At 46.1% G+C, this 20,449-nt stretch overlaps 1 protein-coding gene across 2 annotated transcripts in view; it reads right to left on the bottom strand.

The window, feature by feature from the left end:
• Nucleotides 1-2,053: 2,053 nt before the first annotated feature.
• The window catches only part of LOC106573026 (ectonucleotide pyrophosphatase/phosphodiesterase family member 2), a 55,954-nt gene continuing 37,558 nt past the window's right edge, over nucleotides 2,054-20,449 (bottom strand). For both annotated transcript variants that reach the window (XM_045719306.1, XM_045719308.1), the window contains exons 23-25: nucleotides 6,106-6,238; nucleotides 3,228-3,381; nucleotides 2,054-2,788 (exon numbers count right to left, since the gene is read on the bottom strand). In XM_045719306.1, coding sequence (XP_045575262.1) covers nucleotides 2,618-2,788; nucleotides 3,228-3,381; nucleotides 6,106-6,238 — 458 coding nt within the window. In that variant the 3' untranslated portion in view covers nucleotides 2,054-2,617. The remainder of the gene's footprint in view (nucleotides 2,789-3,227; nucleotides 3,382-6,105; nucleotides 6,239-20,449) is intronic.

Raw genomic sequence — 20,449 nt, 5'->3', positions numbered from 1 at the left:
TCAAAACTCTCCCAGAACTGGTGCATAAAACTACGATACAGAAACGGGCGACACCTTGTGGGATATTTAACAAGTGCAGGAAAGAAAAAGGAAACATGACCTGTATTGTTATTCTTATCCAGAGTAAAAGTTAGCCATGACCATAACTGCAGAGTCCCTGGTCGGCACACTGTCCTCTCTTGGTGGTCTGTCGCGCTAACTGGAAAAGTACAGCACGTCACACTTCAGCTCCAATAGAAGCGTCGCGTTGCCGTCCGCGTCGTGTCAATGTGACGTTCTACCTGCTACACACAGCACGTTGATTTGGGAGCGGAGAATAGCAGAGGGGAAGAGCGTCTTTATTCTAGTTTCCCCTACTGCACTGTACCATATTCATCTGTTATTCGTAAGTACAATAGCTGTTAGCCCAGTTTTCCGCATGTACTCATTAAATTGTTGCTAGTGTTGTTCTAAATGATACTCAAATTACACACGTTGCTTTTGTTTACATTGTGAACATAGGTAGTCAGTGTAGCTAGTTAACTAACAGTAGTCGCTTCTTGACTTCATAAATCTTAGTAAAATAACCAGTGTTGTATAGCCGAGGCCAAATGCAACCAAAATTAACTTTATTTCAATTCACAAGATAGAATTAACATGCGCGTCAACCATCAATAATTGGACGCTGCCATTGCCCGCAACACGGGCAGTGAAACAGCTTTCATTTCAAAGGAAGCATTTCCCCAATGGCTGATTGCAATGCTGGACGCCCAATGGCTATAGTGTAGCAGGACCATTAGTATGAGTGACCGTTCATAAACAAAGACAAATCGGGTCTTATTCCCTATATAATCCCTATGGGCCCTGGTCAAAAGTATGCACCATGGCTGCGTTTACACAGGCAGCCTAATTCTGAATTTTGATCAATCAGAACACCTCTGAAAAAGATCTGATGTGATTGTTTTAAAGACCAAATAGTGGGGGAAAAATATCAGAATTGAGCTGCCTGTGTAAACGCAGCCTATGTAGAGAATATATTACCATTCAGGACGTACAGTACACAGGGTGTCCAGTCATTTACAGGCAGCCAGCTGGTAAAATACATTTTCTCTTGTCTCTCGCACTGAGATAAATTAGTGAGAAAACTACAGTATATCATCACTGTAGTGTTGAGACAGACTGGTGTTTGCAGTGTAATCAGATGTGCCTCGATTCAAACCTTTATTGTACGTCCACTGAGCTTAGCAGGTTTGAGTCAGACCAGATGCACTTCCTAGATTTCATCCTTGGAAGAATGTTGTAGGTAGGCATTTCTGTAGTGTGTAGACTACAAGTTAAAAGCCTGTCAGTATCTCTTGCCATTAAAATAAAAAAAAAGTAACCTTTATTTAACTAGGCAAGGCAGTTAATAGCAAATTCTTATTTACAATCACGGCCGGTTGTAATACATAAAGCCTGGATTCTAACCAGGGTTTCTGTAATGACACATTAGAGCCCGTCACTAAACCCATTTAAACACATTTCTTACTGAAATGAAATCTCCCAACGACAGGAACATTAGAGCCCGTCACTAAACCCATTTAAACACATTTCTTACTGAAATGAAATCTCCCAACGACAGGAACATTAGAGCCTGTCACTAAACCCATTTAAACACATTTCTTACTGAAATGAAATCTCCCAACGACAGGAACATTAGAGCCCGTCACTAAACCCATTTAAACACATTTCTTACTGAAATGAAATCTCCCAACGACAGGAACATTAGAGCCTGTCACTAAACCCATTTAAACACATTTCTTACTGAAATGAAATCTCCCAACGACAGGAACATTAGAGCCTGTCACTAAACCCATTTAAACACATTTCTTACTGAAATGAAATCTCCCAACGACAGGAACATTAGAGCCTGTCACTAAACCCATTTCTTACTGAAATGAAATCTCCCAACGACAGGAACAGGCTCTATTGATTGACTCATTTTGTTGGCGTTAAATCAAACCTACAATGCTGAGCAGCAATGACCTCTGACCTTGCTGCCAACTTCCCCGTTACACCGCGATGACAGACGAGGTAGTACAAAAAGGTTTATTGGATTAAAACATTAGGCATAAATAAGTTGATCACACAGCTGTCCGGTACATATTTAAAAGGATATCATTATTTTGTTCACAGTACAGACAGAGCTTATTATTATTAACACAGTACTCTCAGCCATCACCAGCAAGACATTCATCACAAACACCACACACACACCACATTATCAATACAAGTAACAACAAATAAGGAAATTCAATTCATGCTTGTTAATCATCAAAAGAAAGGGACAGGAAATGTGTTACATTACAGAGGAACAGAACAGCCATGAATAAACATTTAGAATAACACGTGAAAAAACAAAACACGACATATTCAAAAATATACACTAGACCATCGGAGCTGTGGTGGACACAGGAGAGGGTAGACAGACAGGAGAGGGTAGACAGACAGGAGAGGGTAGACAGACAGGAGAGGGTAGACAGACAGGAGAGGGTAGGCAGACAGGAGAGGGTAGACAGACAGGAGAGGGTAGACAGACAGGAGAGGGTAGACAGACAGGAGAGGGTAGACAGACAGGAGAGGGTAGGTAGACAGTGGTTTAGATCTCACTCTCATACGTGTGCATGTGAGTCTTCAGTGAGAGGATTTCAGGGTAACTCCGGCTAGTCCGGCGGTAGAAGTCCAGGCCCGTGAGGATCTCTACGTCTCGGACCCGGGCCGTGTGCAGCTTCATCAGATCCTCCACCCACTTAGACTCCTCCTCAGAGCTCTGGGGGGACGAAGACAACATCACACAACGTCAGCTACCTGCACATTTCATGATGCTCTGAGATCTCAATTCAATGGGCTTTATTGGCATGGGAAGCATATGTTTACATTGCCAAAGCAAGTGAAATAGATAAGTGAAATGAACAGTAAACATTACAAGTTTCAAAGGAATAGACACGTTTCAAATGTCATATGTCTATATACAGTGTAACAATGTGCAAATAAATCAACATAAATATGGGTTGTATTTACAATGGTGTTTATTCTTCACTGGTTGCCCTTTTCTTGTCTCTCTCTCTCACAATTTCTTTCTCTCTCTGTGTGTGTGTGTGAGGCAATAGCACCTTATTCCCTACACAATACACTACCTTTGATCAGAGCCCTATGTACTACACTATATCGGTGTTAGGGCGCCATTTTGGACGTAACCAGGGACTCACATTGCAGCTCTCGTCGTTGTCTGAGCGGTGTGGTAGGATGAAGGCAGAGCTGCTAAGAGGTCCAGAACAGATATCCTCAGCCTGGGTGAAGTCCAGACAACTGGTTATCACACAGTAGTAGTGGGTTGGGATGGGCCCTGAACCACTTCCATACCTGTAGACAAATACATGTGAAGATCACCAAAGGAGGTTGAATATTTGTTCATGGTAGACTGTATGTAGCCAGAGGACAGTCAGTAACTATGAGACAGCATAGTCCCACAGACAGAGAACACACATTCTATCACATAAAGGCTCAATGTGAGGTTCAGTGACATTATGACGGTGACGATTGAATAGAGACAGAAGTACAGATCTTTTTTACCAACAGATTTTAGCCACTAGGTGGCTCTACAACTACATTTTACATTTTGCTGGATCATTTCCATGACAATACACTTTATTTGCCTCTTTTTGATGAATGAGTAAAATACGAAATACAATATTGGCCTTGTGCAGGACAGGAAAGAGAAATGACTGTTCCAAATAATTCTGATGTAAAACGAGGTTGGGTCTGACTTCCCATTGAGAAGTACAGTCGTGGCCAAAAGTTTTGAGAATGACACAAATATTAATTTCCACAAAGTTTGCTGTTCAGTGTCTTTAGATATTTTTGTCAGATGTTACTATGGGATACTGAAGTATAATTACAAGCATTTCATAAGTGTCAAAGGCTTTTATTGACAATTACATGAAGTTGATGCAAAGACTCAATATTTGCACTGTTGACCCTTCTTTTTCAAGACCTCTGCAATCTGCCCTGGCATGCTGTCAATTAACTTCTGGGCCACATCCTGACTGATGGCAGCCCATTCTTGCATAATCAATGCTTGGAGTTTGTCAGAATGTGTGGGTTTTTGTTTGTCCACCCGCCTCTTGAGGATTGACCACAAGTTCTCAATGGGATTAAGGTCTGGGGAGTTTCCTGGCCATGGACCCAAAATATCGATGTTTTGTTCCACGAGCCACTTAGTTATCACTTTTGCCTTATGGCAAGGTGCTCCATCATGCTGGAAAAGGCATTGTTCGTCACCAAACTGTTCCTGGATGGTTGGGAGAAGTTGCTCTCAGAGGATGTGTAGGTACCATTCTTTGTTCATGGCTGTGTTCTTAGGCAAAATTGTGAGTGAGCCCACTCCCTTGGCTGAGAAGCAACCCCACACATGAATGGTCTCAGGATGCTTTACTGTTGGCATGACACAGGACTGATGGTAGTGCTCACCTTGTCTTCTCCGGACAAGCTTTTTCCGGATGCCCCAAACAATCGGAAAGGGTTCATTAGAGAAAATGACTTTACCCCAGTCCTCAGCAGTCCAATCCCTGTACCTTTTGCAGAATATCAGTCTGTCCCTGATGTTTTTCCTGGAGAGAAGTGGCTTCTTTGCTGCCCTTCTTGACACCAGGCCATCCTCCAAAAGTCTTCACCTCACTGTGCGTGCAGATGCACTCACACCTGCCTGCTGCCATTCCTGAGCAAGCTCTGTACTGGTGGTGCCCCGATCCCGCAGCTGAATCAACTTTAGGAGATGGTCCTGGCGCTTGTTGGACTTTCTTGGGCGCCCTGAAGCCTTCTTCACAACAATTGAACCGCTCTCCTTGAAGTTCTTGATGATCCGATAAATGGTTGCCCTTTTTGTGCAACGCAATGATGACAGCACGTGTTTCCTTGCAGGTAACCATGGTTGACAGAGGAAGAACAATGATTCCAAGCACCACCCTCCTTTTGAAGCTTCCATTCTGTTATTCAAACTCAATCAGCATGACAGAGTGATCTCCAGCCTTGTCCTCGTCAACACTCACACCTGTGTTAACGAGAGAATCACTGACATGATGTCAGCTGGTCCTTTTGTGGCAGGGCTGAAATGCAGTGGAAATGTTTTTTGGGTGGATTCAGTTCATTTGCATGGCAAAGAGGGACTTTGCAATTAATTGCAATTCACCTGATCACTCTTCATAACATTCATGAGTATATGAAAATTGCCATCATACAAACTGAGGCAGCAGACTTTATGAAAATTAATATTTGTGTGTCATTCTCAAAACTTTTGTCGACGACTGTACAGTACTATGCAGTATTGTGGATGCTTCCCAATTTAAATCCTATTCCTTTTAAAACCTCTTAAGGATCGGACACTTTTTTTTCAATTTTCGTCTAAAATGACATACCCAAATCTAACTGCCTGTAGCTCAGGACCTGAAGCAAGGATATGCATATTCTTGATACCATTTGAAAGGAAACACTTTGAAGTTTGTGTAAATGTGAAATGAATGTAGGAGAATATAACATGTTAGATCTGGTAAAAGATAATACAAAGAAAAAAACATGCGTTTTTTTGTTCCGTCATCTTTGAAATGCAAGAGAAAGGCCACAATGTATTACTGCAGTTTAGGCGCAATTTAGATTTTGACCACTAGATGGCAGCAGTGTATGTGCAAAGTTTTAGACTGATTCAAGGACTGTTCAAAATGTTGTATCAAATCTGCCCAAATCTGCCTAATTTGTTTGCTACATTTTCAAGTATATAACTGTGCACTCTCCTCAAACAATAGCATGGTATTCTTTCACTGTAATAGCTACTGTAAATTGGACAATGCAGTTAGATTAACAAGAATTTAAACTTTCTGCCAGTATAAGACATGTCTATGTCCTGGGAAATTTTCTTGTTACTTGCAATGTCATGCTAATCAAATTAGCGCACGTTAGCTCAACCGGACACCAATCCCGTAGAGGTTAAAGTGCACGACTGTTGACCAGCACTATAATAGTGCACTATAATAGCGGCCTTTTTGGGACGTAGCCTGTATGTCAGTATTAGCAGTGAAGATCAAAAGCCCTTACTGTTTAATTTTCTCTGCCGAGTCTCTCAGACCATCGTAATCGTAGTCAAATATGGGCCCACAGATCAAGTTGAGCCCATTTCTCTCCATGGCATACTTCTTCACAAGAGTCTTCTGGAAGTAGCTCCATATTCCTGAAGGAGAGAAAGAGACAGAGAGAGAGAGAGAGAGAGAGAGAGAGAGAGAGAGAGAGAGAGAGAGAGAGAGAGAAAGAAAAGAGAGAGAGAGAGAGAGAGAGAGAAAGAAAGGCAAACTGTTACAAGAGCAGCAGGAAAACTTCACAACTCGGCAGCATCTACACCCCTGTATGTTTAGGGCTGTGAGGACAGACTGGATCAGCTCTACACCCCTGTATGTTTAGGGCTGTGAGGACAGACTGGATCAGCTCTACACCCCTGTATGTTTAGGGCTGTGAGGACAGACTGGATCAGCTCTACACCCCTGTATATTTAGGGCTGTGAGGACAGACTGGATCAGCTCTACACCCCTGTATGTTTAGGGCTGTGAGGACAGACTGGATCAGCTCTACACCCCCTGTATGTTTAGGGCTGTGAGGACAGACTGGATCAGCTCTACACCCCTGTATGTTTAGGGCTGTGAGGACAGACTGGATCAGCTCTACACCCCTGTATATTTAGGGCTGTGAGGACAGACTGGATCAGCTCTACACCCCTGTATGTTTAGGGCTGTGAGGACAGACTGGATCAGCTCTACACCCCTGTATGTTTAGGGCTGTGAGGACAGACTGGATCAGCTCTACACCCCTGTATGTTTAGGGCTGTGAGGACAGACTGGATCAGCTCTACACCCCTGTATGTTTAGGGCTGTGAGGACAGACTGGATCAGCTCTACACCCCTGTATGTTTAGGGCTGTGAGGACAGACTGGATCAGCTCTACACCCCTGTATGTTTAGGGCTGTGAGGACAGACTGGATCAGCTCTACACCCCTGTATGTTTAGGGCTGTGAGGACAGACTGGATCAGCTCTACACCCCTGTATGTTTAGGGCTGTGAGGACAGACTGGATCAGCTCTACACCCCTGTATGTTTAGGGCTGTGAGGACAGACTGGATCAGCTCTACACCCCTGTATGTTTAGGGCTGTGAGGACAGACTGGATCAGCTCTACACCCCTGTATGTTTAGGGCTGTGAGGACAGACTGGATCAGCTCTACACCCCTGTATGTTTAGGGCTGTGAGGACAGACTGGATCAGCTCTACACCCCTGTATGTTTAGGGCTGTGAGGACAGACTGGATCAGTTCTACACCCCTGTATATTTAGGGCTGTGAGGACAGACTGGATCAGACCTACACCCCTGTATGTTTAGGGCTGTGAGGACAGACTGGATCAGCTCTACACCCCTGTATGTTTAGGGCTGTGAGGACAGACTGGATCAGCTCTACACCCCTGTATGTTTAGGGCTGTGAGGACAGACTGGATCAGCTCTACACCCCTGTATGTTTAGGGCTGTGAGGACAGACTGGATCAGCTCTACACCCCTGTATGTATAGGGCTGTGAGGACAGACTGGATCAGCTCTACACCCCTGTATGTTTAGGGCTGTGAGGACAGACTGGATACACCCCTGTTTTGTATTTCTTTACACTACAGTCAGTCTATTCTGGAATGGCCAGATCAAAAGAAGTTGATGACTGGCTTAGACCCAACAAACCTTGATAAAGCTTTCAGTAATACCCCCAAAAACATCTAAAGCTTTCAGTGATACCCAACAACCCTTTAAAGCTACCCAGTCAGAAAAACATCTCCTAACCATGAGGAAACCACACATCTACCCAGTCAGGAAAACATCCCCTAACCATGAGGAAACCACCACATCTACCCAGTCAGGAAAACATCCCCTAACCATGAGGAAACCACATCTACCCAGTCAGGAAAACATCCCCTAACCATGAGGAAACCACGACATCTACCCAGTCAGGAAAACATCTCCTAACCATGAGGAAACCACATCTACCCAGTCAGGAAAACATCTCCTAACCATGAGGAAACCACATCTACCCAGTCAGGAAAACATCCCCTAACCATGAGGAAACCACCACATCTACCCAGTCAGGAAAACATCCCCTAACCATGAGGAAACCACATCTACCCAGTCAGGAAAACATCCCCTAACCATGAGGAAACCACATCTACCCAGTCAGGAAAACATCCCCTAACCATGAGGAAACCACCACATCTACCCAGTCAGGAAAACATCCCCTAACCATGAGGAAACCACATCTACCCAGTCAGGAAAACATCCCCTAACCATGAGGAAACCACGACATCTACCCAGTCAGGAAAACATCTCCTAACCATGAGGAAACCACGACATCTACCCAGTCAGGAAAACATCTCCCTAACCATGAGGAAACCACGACATCTACCCAGTCAGGAAAACATCTCCTAACCATGAGGAAACCACACTCTACCCAGTCAGGAAAACATCCCCTAACCATGAGGAAACCACATCTACCCAGTCAGGAAAACATCCCCTAACCATGAGGAAACCACATCTACCCAGTCAGGAAAACATCCCCTAACCATGAGGAAACCACATCTACCCAGTCAGGAAAACATCTCCCTAACCATGAGGAAACCACACATCTACCCAGTCAGGAAAACATCCCCTAACCATGAGGAAACCACCACATCTACCCAGTCAGGAAAACATCCCCTAACCATGAGGAAACCACATCTACCCAGTCAGGAAAACATCTCCCTAACCATGAGGAAACCACGACATCTACCCAGTCAGGAAAACATCCCCTAACCATGAGGAAACCACGACATCTACCCAGTCAGGAAAACATCCCTAACCATGAGGAAACCACATCTACCCAGTCAGGAAAACATCTCCCTAACCATGAGGAAACCACATCTACCCAGTCAGGAAAACATCCCCTAACCATGAGGAAACCACACATCTACCCAGTCAGGAAAACATCCCCTAACCATGAGGAAACCACATCTACCCAGTCAGGAAAACATCCCCTAACCATGAGGAAACCACGACATCTACCCAGTCAGGAAAACATCCCCTAACCATGAGGAAACCACAACATCTACCCAGTCAGGAAAACATCCCCTAACCATGAGGAAACCACAACATCTACCCAGTCAGGAAAACATCCCCTAACCATGAGGAAACCACACATCTACCCAGTCAGGAAAACATCTCCTAACCATGAGGAAACCACCATCTACCCAGTCAGGAAAACATCCCCTAACCATGAGGAAACCACGACATCTACCCAGTCAGGAAAACATCCCCTAACCATGAGGAAACCACAACATCTACCCAGTCAGGAAAACATCCCCTAACCATGAGGAAACCACACATCTACCCAGTCAGGAAAACATCCCCTAACCATGAGGAAACCACATCTACCCAGTCAGGAAAACATCTCCTAACCATGAGGAAACCACGACATCTACCCAGTCAGGAAAACATCCCCTAACCATGAGGAAACCACACATCTACCCAGTCAGGAAAACATCTCCTAACCATGAGGAAACCACAACATCTACCCAGTCAGGAAAACATCCCTAACCATGAGGAAACCACACATCTACCCAGTCAGGAAAACATCCCCTAACCATGAGGAAACCACCACATCTACCCAGTCAGGAAAACATCCCCTAACCATGAGGAAACCACATCTACCCAGTCAGGAAAACATCCCCTAACCATGAGGAAACCACGACATCTACCCAGTCAGGAAAACATCCCCTAACCATGAGGAAACCACGACATCTACCCAGTCAGGAAAACATCTCCCTAACCATGAGGAAACCACATCTACCCAGTCAGGAAAACATCCCCTAACCATGAGGAAACCACGACATCTACCCAGTCAGAAAAACATCTCCTAACCATGAGGAAACCACATCTACCCAGTCAGGAAAACATCTCCCTAACCATGAGGAAACCACGACATCTACCCAGTCAGGAAAACATCCCCTAACCATGAGGAAACCACCACATCTACCCAGTCAGGAAAACATCTCCCTAACCATGAGGAAACCACCACATCTACCCAGTCAGGAAAACATCCCCTAACCATGAGGAAACCACAATCTACCCAGTCAGGAAAACATCCCCTAACCATGAGGAAACCACCACATCTACCCAGTCAGGAAAACATCTCCTAACCATGAGGAAACCACCACATCTACCCAGTCAGGAAAACATCTCCTAACCATGAGGAAACCACATCTACCCAGTCAGGAAAACATCCCCTAACCATGAGGAAACCACCACATCTACCCAGTCAGAAAAACATCCCCTAACCATGAGGAAACCACCACATCTACCCAGTCAGGAAAACATCTCCTAACCATGAGGAAACCACATCTACCCAGTCAGGAAAACATCCCCTAACCATGAGGAAACCACCACATCTACCCAGTCAGGAAAACATCCCCTAACCATGAGGAAACCACGACATCTACCCAGTCAGGAAAACATCCCCTAACCATGAGGAAACCACGACATCTACCCAGTCAGGAAAACATCCCCTAACCATGAGGAAACCACATCTACCCAGTCAGGAAAACATCCCCTAACCATGAGGAAACCACATCTACCCAGTCAGGAAAACATCCCCTAACCATGAGGAAACCACCACATCTACCCAGTCAGGAAAACATCCCCTAACCATGAGGAAACCACAATCTACCCAGTCAGGAAAACATCTCCTAACCATGAGGAAACCACGACATCTACCCAGTCAGGAAAACATCCCCTAACCATGAGGAAACCACGACATCTACCCAGTCAGAAAAACATCCCCTAACCATGAGGAAACCACATCTACCCAGTCAGGAAAACATCCCCTAACCATGAGGAAACCACAACATCTACCCAGTCAGGAAAACATCCCCTAACCATGAGGAAACCACATCTACCCAGTCAGGAAAACATCCCCTAACCATGAGGAAACCACGACATCTACCCAGTCAGGAAAACATCCCCTAACCATGAGGAAACCACAACATCTACCCAGTCAGGAAAACATCCCCTAACCATGAGGAAACCACCACATCTACCCAGTCAGGAAAACATCCCCTAACCATGAGGAAACCACAACATCTACCCAGTCAGGAAAACATCCCCTAACCATGAGGAAACCACAATCTACCCAGTCAGGAAAACATCCCCTAACCATGAGGAAACCACGACATCTACCCAGTCAGGAAAACATCCCCTAACCATGAGGAAACCACCACATCTACCCAGTCAGGAAAACATCCCCTAACCATGAGGAAACCACATCTACCCAGTCAGGAAAACATCTCCTAACCATGAGGAAACCACGACATCTACCCAGTCAGGAAAACATCCCCTAACCATGAGGAAACCACGACATCTACCCAGTCAGAAAAACATCTCCTAACCATGAGGAAACCACATCTACCCAGTCAGGAAAACATCCCCTAACCATGAGGAAACCACGACATCTACCCAGTCAGAAAAACATCTCCTAACCATGAGGAAACCACATCTACCCAGTCAGGAAAACATCTCCTAACCATGAGGAAACCACGACATCTACCCAGTCAGGAAAACATCCCCTAACCATGAGGAAACCACCACATCTACCCAGTCAGGAAAACATCTCCTAACCATGAGGAAACCACCACATCTACCCAGTCAGGAAAACATCTCCTAACCATGAGGAAACCACATCTACCCAGTCAGGAAAACATCCCCTAACCATGAGGAAACCACCACATCTACCCAGTCAGAAAAACATCCCCTAACCATGAGGAAACCACCACATCTACCCAGTCAGGAAAACATCTCCCTAACCATGAGGAAACCACATCTACCCAGTCAGGAAAACATCCCCTAACCATGAGGAAACCACAACATCTACCCAGTCAGGAAAACATCTCCCTAACCATGAGGAAACCACATCTACCCAGTCAGGAAAACATCTCCTAACCATGAGGAAACCACATCTACCCAGTCAGGAAAACATCCCCTAACCATGAGGAAACCACATCTACCCAGTCAGGAAAACATCCCCTAACCATGAGGAAACCACATCTACCCAGTCAGGAAAACATCTCCTAACCATGAGGAAACCACATCTACCCAGTCAGGAAAACATCCCCTAACCATGAGGAAACCACGCATCTACCCAGTCAGGAAAACATCCCCTAACCATGAGGAAACCACATCTACCCAGTCAGGAAAACATCTCCTAACCATGAGGAAACCACCACATCTACCCAGTCAGGAAAACATCCTCTAACCATGAGGAAACCACATCTACCCAGTCAGGAAAACATCTCCCTAACCATGAGGAAACCACATCTACCCAGTCAGGAAAACATCCCCTAACCATGAGGAAACCACATCTACCCAGTCAGGAAAACATCCCCTAACCATGAGGAAACCACGACATCTACCCAGTCAGGAAAACATCTCCTAACCATGAGGAAACCGACATCTACCCAGTCAGGAAAACATCCCCTAACCATGAGGAAACCACGACATCTACCCAGTCAGGAAAACATCTCCTAACCATGAGGAAACCACATCTACCCAGTCAGGAAAACATCCCCTAACCATGAGGAAACCACGACATCTACCCAGTCAGGAAAACATCCCCTAACCATGAGGAAACCACGACATCTACCCAGTCAGGAAAACATCCCCTAACCATGAGGAAACCACACATCTACCCAGTCAGGAAAACATCCCCTAACCATGAGGAAACCACGACATCTACCCAGTCAGGAAAACATCCCCTAACCATGAGGAAACCACGACATCTACCCAGTCAGGAAAACATCCCCTAACCATGAGGAAACCACGACATCTACCCAGTCAGGAAAACATCTCCTAACCATGAGGAAACCACGCATCTACCCAGTCAGGAAAACATCTCCTAACCATGAGGAAACCACGACATCTACCCAGTCAGGAAAACATCCCCTAACCATGAGGAAACCACGACATCTACCCAGTCAGGAAAACATCCCCTAACCATGAGGAAACCACAACATCTACCCAGTCAGGAAAACATCCCCTAACCATGAGGAAACCACGACATCTACCCAGTCAGGAAAACATCCCCTAACCATGAGGAAACCACGACATCTACCCAGTCAGGAAAACATCTCCTAACCATGAGGAAACCACATCTACCCAGTCAGGAAAACATCTCCTAACCATGAGGAAACCACATCTACCCAGTCAGGAAAACATCCCCTAACCATGAGGAAACCACCACATCTACCCAGTCAGGAAAACATCCCCTAACCATGAGGAAACCACATCTACCCAGTCAGGAAAACATCTCCTAACCATGAGGAAACCACGACATCTACCCAGTCAGGAAAACATCCCCTAACCATGAGGAAACCACGACATCTACCCAGTCAGAAAAACATCTCCTAACCATGAGGAAACCACATCTACCCAGTCAGGAAAACATCCCCTAACCATGAGGAAACCACGACATCTACCCAGTCAGAAAAACATCTCCTAACCATGAGGAAACCACATCTACCCAGTCAGGAAAACATCTCCTAACCATGAGGAAACCACGACATCTACCCAGTCAGGAAAACATCCCCTAACCATGAGGAAACCACCACATCTACCCAGTCAGGAAAACATCTCCTAACCATGAGGAAACCACCACATCTACCCAGTCAGGAAAACATCTCCTAACCATGAGGAAACCACATCTACCCAGTCAGGAAAACATCCCCTAACCATGAGGAAACCACCACATCTACCCAGTCAGGAAAACATCCCCTAACCATGAGGAAACCACGACATCTACCCAGTCAGGAAAACATCCCCTAACCATGAGGAAACCACATCTACCCAGTCAGGAAAACATCCCCTAACCATGAGGAAACCACGACATCTACCCAGTCAGGAAAACATCTCCTAACCATGAGGAAACCACATCTACCCAGTCAGGAAAACATCCCCTAACCATGAGGAAACCACATCTACCCAGTCAGGAAAACATCCCCTAACCATGAGGAAACCACATCTACCCAGTCAGGAAAACATCCCCTAACCATGAGGAAACCACATCTACCCAGTCAGGAAAACATCTCCCTAACCATGAGGAAACCACATCTACCCAGTCAGGAAAACATCCCCTAACCATGAGGAAACCACATCTACCCAGTCAGGAAAACATCTCCTAACCATGAGGAAACCACCACATCTACCCAGTCAGGAAAACATCCCCTAACCATGAGGAAACCACATCTACCCAGTCAGGAAAACATCTCCTAACCATGAGGAAACCACATCTACCCAGTCAGGAAAACATCCCCTAACCATGAGGAAACCACATCTACCCAGTCAGGAAAACATCCCCTAACCATGAGGAAACCACGACATCTACCCAGTCAGGAAAACATCTCCTAACCATGAGGAAACCACATCTACCCAGTCAGGAAAACATCCCCTAACCATGAGGAAACCACATCTACCCAGTCAGGAAAACATCCCCTAACCATGAGGAAACCACATCTACCCAGTCAGGAAAACATCCCCTAACCATGAGGAAACCACGACATCTACCCAGTCAGGAAAACATCCCCTAACCATGAGGAAACCACAACATCTACCCAGTCAGGAAAACATCTCCTAACCATGAGGAAACCACGACATCTACCCAGTCAGGAAAACATCCCCTAACCATGAGGAAACCACATCTACCCAGTCAGGAAAACATCCCCTAACCATGAGGAAACCACATCTACCCAGTCAGGAAAACATCTCCCTAACCATGAGGAAACCACATCTACCCAGTCAGGAAAACATCCCCTAACCATGAGGAAACCACCACATCTACCCAGTCAGGAAAACATCCCCTAACCATGAGGAAACCACCACATCTACCCAGTCAGGAAAACATCCCCTAACCATGAGGAAACCACATCTACCCAGTCAGGAAAACATCCCCTAACCATGAGGAAACCACGACATCTACCCAGTCAGGAAAACATCCCCTAACCATGAGGAAACCACATCTACCCAGTCAGGAAAACATCCCCTAACCATGAGGAAACCACATCTACCCAGTCAGGAAAACATCCCCTAACCATGAGGAAACCACCACATCTACCCAGTCAGGAAAACATCCCCTAACCATGAGGAAACCACCACATCTACCCAGTCAGGAAAACATCTCCTAACCATGAGGAAACCACATCTACCCAGTCAGGAAAACATCTCCTAACCATGAGGAAACCACCACATCTACCCAGTCAGGAAAACATCCCCTAACCATGAGGAAACCACCACATCTACCCAGTCAGGAAAACATCCCCTAACCATGAGGAAACCACATCTACCCAGTCAGGAAAACATCTCCCTAACCATGAGGAAACCACGACATCTACCCAGTCAGGAAAACATCTCCTAACCATGAGGAAACCACGACATCTACCCAGTCAGGAAAACATCCCCTAACCATGAGGAAACCACATCTACCCAGTCAGGAAAACATCTCCTAACCATGAGGAAACCACCACATCTACCCAGTCAGGAAAACATCCCCTAACCATGAGGAAACCACGACATCTACCCAGTCAGGAAAACATCCCCTAACCATGAGGAAACCACACATCTACCCAGTCAGGAAAACATCTCCTAACCATGAGGAAACCACATCTACCCAGTCAGGAAAACATCTCCTAACCATGAGGAAACCACATCTACCCAGCCAGGAAAACATCCCCTAACCATGAGGAAACCACAATCTACCCAGTCAGGAAAACATCCCCTAACCATGAGGAAACCACCATCTACCCAGTCAGGAAAACATCTCCTAACCATGAGGACACCACCACATCTACCCAGTCAGGAAAACATCCCCTAACCATGAGGAAACCACCACATCTACCCAGTCAGGAAAACATCCCCTAACCATGAGGAAACCACGACATCTACCCAGTCAGGAAAACATCCCCTAACCATGAGGAAACCACGACATCTACCCAGTCAGGAAAACATCCCCTAACCATGAGGAAACCACATCTACCCAGTCAGGAAAACATCTCCCTAACCATGAGGAAACCACCACATCTACCCAGTCAGGAAAACATCCCCTAACCATGAGGAAACCACCACATCTACCCAGTCAGGAAAACATCCCCTAACCATGAGGAAACCACGACATCTACCCAGTCAGGAAAACATCTCCTAACCATGAGGAAACCACAACATCTACCCAGTCAGGAAAACATCCCCTAACCACGAGGAAACCACCACATCTACCCAGTCAGGAAAACATCCCCTAACCATGAGGAAACCACGACATCTACCCAGTCAGGAAAACATCCCCTAACCATGAGGAAACCACCACATCTACCCAGTCAGGAAAACATCCCCTAACCATGAGGAAACCACATCTACCCAGTCAGGAAAACATCTCCTAACCATGAGGAAACCACGACATCTACCCAGTCAGGAAAACATCTCCTAACCATGAGGAAACCACATCTACCCAGTCAGGAAAACATCTCCTAACCATGAGGAAACCACCACATCTACCCAGTCAGGAAAACATCCCCTAACCATGAGGAAACCACCACATCTACCCAGTCAGGAAAACATCCCCTAACCATGAGGAAACCACGACATCTACCCAGTCAGGAAAACATCTCCTAACCATGAGGAAACCACAACATCTACCCAGTCAGGAAAACATCCCCTAACCACGAGGAAACCACCACATCTACCCAGTCAGGAAAACATCCCCTAACCATGAGGAAACCACGACATCTACCCAGTCAGGAAAACATCCCCTAACCATGAGGAAACCACCACATCTACCCAGTCAGGAAAACATCCCCTAACCATGAGGAAACCACATCTACCCAGTCAGGAAAACATCTCCTAACCATGAGGAAACCACGACATCTACCCAGTCAGGAAAACATCTCCTAACCATGAGGAAACCACATCTACCCAGTCAGGAAAACATCCCCTAACCATGAGGAAACCACATCTACCCAGTCAGGAAAACATCCCCTAACCATGAGGAAACCACATCTACCCAGTCAGGAAAACATCCCCTAACCATGAGGAAACCACATCTACCCAGTCAGGAAAACATCTCCTAACCATGAGGAAACCACCACATCTACCCAGTCAGGAAAACATCCCCTAACCATGAGGAAACCACGACATCTACCCAGTCAGGAAAACATCTCCTAACCATGAGGAAACCACATCTACCCAGTCAGGAAAACATCTCCTAACCATGAGGAAACCACATCTACCCAGTCAGGAAAACATCTCCTAACCATGAGGAAACCACCACATCTACCCAGTCAGGAAAACATCCCCTAACCATGAGGAAACCACGACATCTACCCAGTCAGGAAAACATCCCCTAACCATGAGGAAACCACATCTACCCAGTCAGGAAAACATCTCCTAACCATGAGGAAACCACATCTACCCAGTCAGGAAAACATCTCCTAACCATGAGGAAACCACATCTACCCAGCCAGGAAAACATCCCCTAACCATGAGGAAACCACATCTACCCAGTCAGGAAAACATCCCCTAACCATGAGGAAACCACATCTACCCAGTCAGGAAAACATCTCCTAACCATGAGGACACCACCACATCTACCCAGTCAGGAAAAAATCCCCTAACCATGAGGAAACCACCACATCTACCCAGTCAGGAAAACATCCCCTAACCATGAGGAAACCACGACATCTACCCAGTCAGGAAAACATCCCCTAACCATGAGGAAACCACGACATCTACCCAGTCAGGAAAACATCCCCTAACCATGAGGAAACCACATCTACCCAGTCAGGAAAACATCCCCTAACCATGAGGAAACCACCACATCTACCCAGTCAGGAAAACATCCCCTAACCATGAGGAAACCACCACATCTACCCAGTCAGGAAAACATCCCCTAACCATGAGGAAACCACGACATCTACCCAGTCAGGAAAACATCTCCTAACCATGAGGAAACCACAACATCTACCCAGTCAGGAAAACATCCCCTAACCATGAGGAAACCACCACATCTACCCAGTCAGGAAAACATCCCCTAACCATGAGGAAACCACGACATCTACCCAGTCAGGAAAACATCCCCTAACCATGAGGAAACCACCACATCTACCCAGTCAGGAAAACATCCCCTAACCATGAGGAAACCACATCTACCCAGTCAGGAAAACATCCCCTAACCATGAGGAAACCACGACATCTACCCAGTCAGGAAAACATCCCCTAACCATGAGGAAACCACATCTACCCAGTCAGGAAAACATCTCCTAACCATGAGGAAACCACATCTACCCAGTCAGGAAAACATCCCCTAACCATGAGGAAACCACATCTACCCAGTCAGGAAAACATCCCCTAACCATGAGGAAACCACATCTACCCAGTCAGGAAAACATCTCCTAACCATGAGGAAACCACCACATCTACCCAGTCAGGAAAACATCCCCTAACCATGAGGAAACCACGACATCTACCCAGTCAGGAAAACATCTCCTAACCATGAGGAAACCACATCTACCCAGTCAGGAAAACATCTCCTAACCATGAGGAAACCACATCTACCCAGTCAGGAAAACATCTCCTAACCATGAGGAAACCACATCTACCCAGCCAGGAAAACCTCCCCTAACCATGAGGAAACCACATCTACCCAGTCAGGAAAACATCCCCTAACCATGAGGAAACCACATCTACCCAGTCAGGAAAACATCTCCTAACCATGAGGACACCACCACATCTACCCAGTCAGGAAAACATCCCCTAACCATGAGGAAACCACCACATCTACCCAGTCAGGAAAACATCCCCTAACCATGAGGAAACCACGACATCTACCCAGTCAGGAAAACATCCCCTAACCATGAGGAAACCACGACATCTACCCAGTCAGGAAAACATCCCCTAACCATGAGGAAACCACATCTACCCAGTCAGGAAAACATCTCCTAACCATGAGGAAACCACCACATCTACCCAGTCAGGAAAACATCCCCTAACCATGAGGAAACCACCACATCTACCCAGTCAGGAAAACATCCCCTAACCATGAGGACACCACGACATCTACCCAGTCAGGAAAACATCTCCTAACCATGAGGAAACCACAACATCTACCCAGTCAGGAAAACATCTCCTAACCATGAGGAAACCACAACATCTACCCAGTCAGGAAAACATCCCCTAACCATGAGGAAACCACCACATCTACCCAGTCAGGAAAACATCCCCTAACCATGAGGAAACCACGACATCTACCCAGTCAGGAAAACATCCCCTAACCATGAGGAAACCACCACATCTACCCAGTCAGGAAAACATCTCCTAACCATGAGGAAACCACATCTACCCAGTCAGGAAAACATCCCCTAACCATGAGGAAACCACGACATCTACCCAGTCAGGAAAACATCTCCTAACCATGAGGAAACCACATCTACCCAGTCAGGAAAACATCCCCTAACCATGAGGAAACCACATCTACCCAGTCAGGAAAACATCTCCTAACCATGAGGAAACCACAACATCTACCCAGTCAGGAAAACATCCCCTAACCATGAGGAAACCACAACATCTACCCAGTCAGGAAAACATCTCCTAACCATGAGGAAACCACCACATCTACCCAGTCAGGAAAACATCTCCTAACCATGAGGAAACCACATCTACCCAGTCAGGAAAACATCCCCTAACCATGAGGAAACCACGACATCTACCCAGTCAGGAAAACATCCCCTAACCATGAGGAAACCACATCTACCCAGTCAGGAAAACATCCCCTAACCATGAGGAAACCACATCTACCCAGTCAGGAAAACATCTCCTAACCATGAGGAAACCACATCTACCCAGTCAGGAAAACATCCCCTAACCATGAGGAAACCACCACATCTACCCAGTCAGGAAAACATCTCCTAACCATGAGGAAACCACATCTACCCAGTCAGGAAAACATCCCCTAACCATGAGGAAACCACATCTACCCAGTCAGGAAAACATCCCCTAACCATGAGGAAACCACGACATCTACCCAGTCAGGAAAACATCCCCTAACCATGAGGAAACCACGACATCTACCCAGTCAGGAAAACATCTCCTAACCATGAGGAAACCACGACATCTACCCAGTCAGGAAAACATCCCCTAACCATGAGGAAACCACCACATCTACCCAGTCAGGAAAACATCCCCTAACCATGAGGAAACCACAACATCTACCCAGTCAGGAAAACATCTCCTAACCATGAGGAAACCACACATCTACCCAGTCAGGAAAACATCCCCTAACCATGAGGAAACCACGACATCTACC

Source organism: Salmo salar, chromosome ssa05 (genome assembly GCF_905237065.1).
Source record: "Salmo salar chromosome ssa05, Ssal_v3.1, whole genome shotgun sequence".
Taxonomy (NCBI): domain Eukaryota; kingdom Metazoa; phylum Chordata; class Actinopteri; order Salmoniformes; family Salmonidae; genus Salmo; species Salmo salar.
This window is presented reverse-complemented; position numbering and strand designations above follow the sequence as displayed.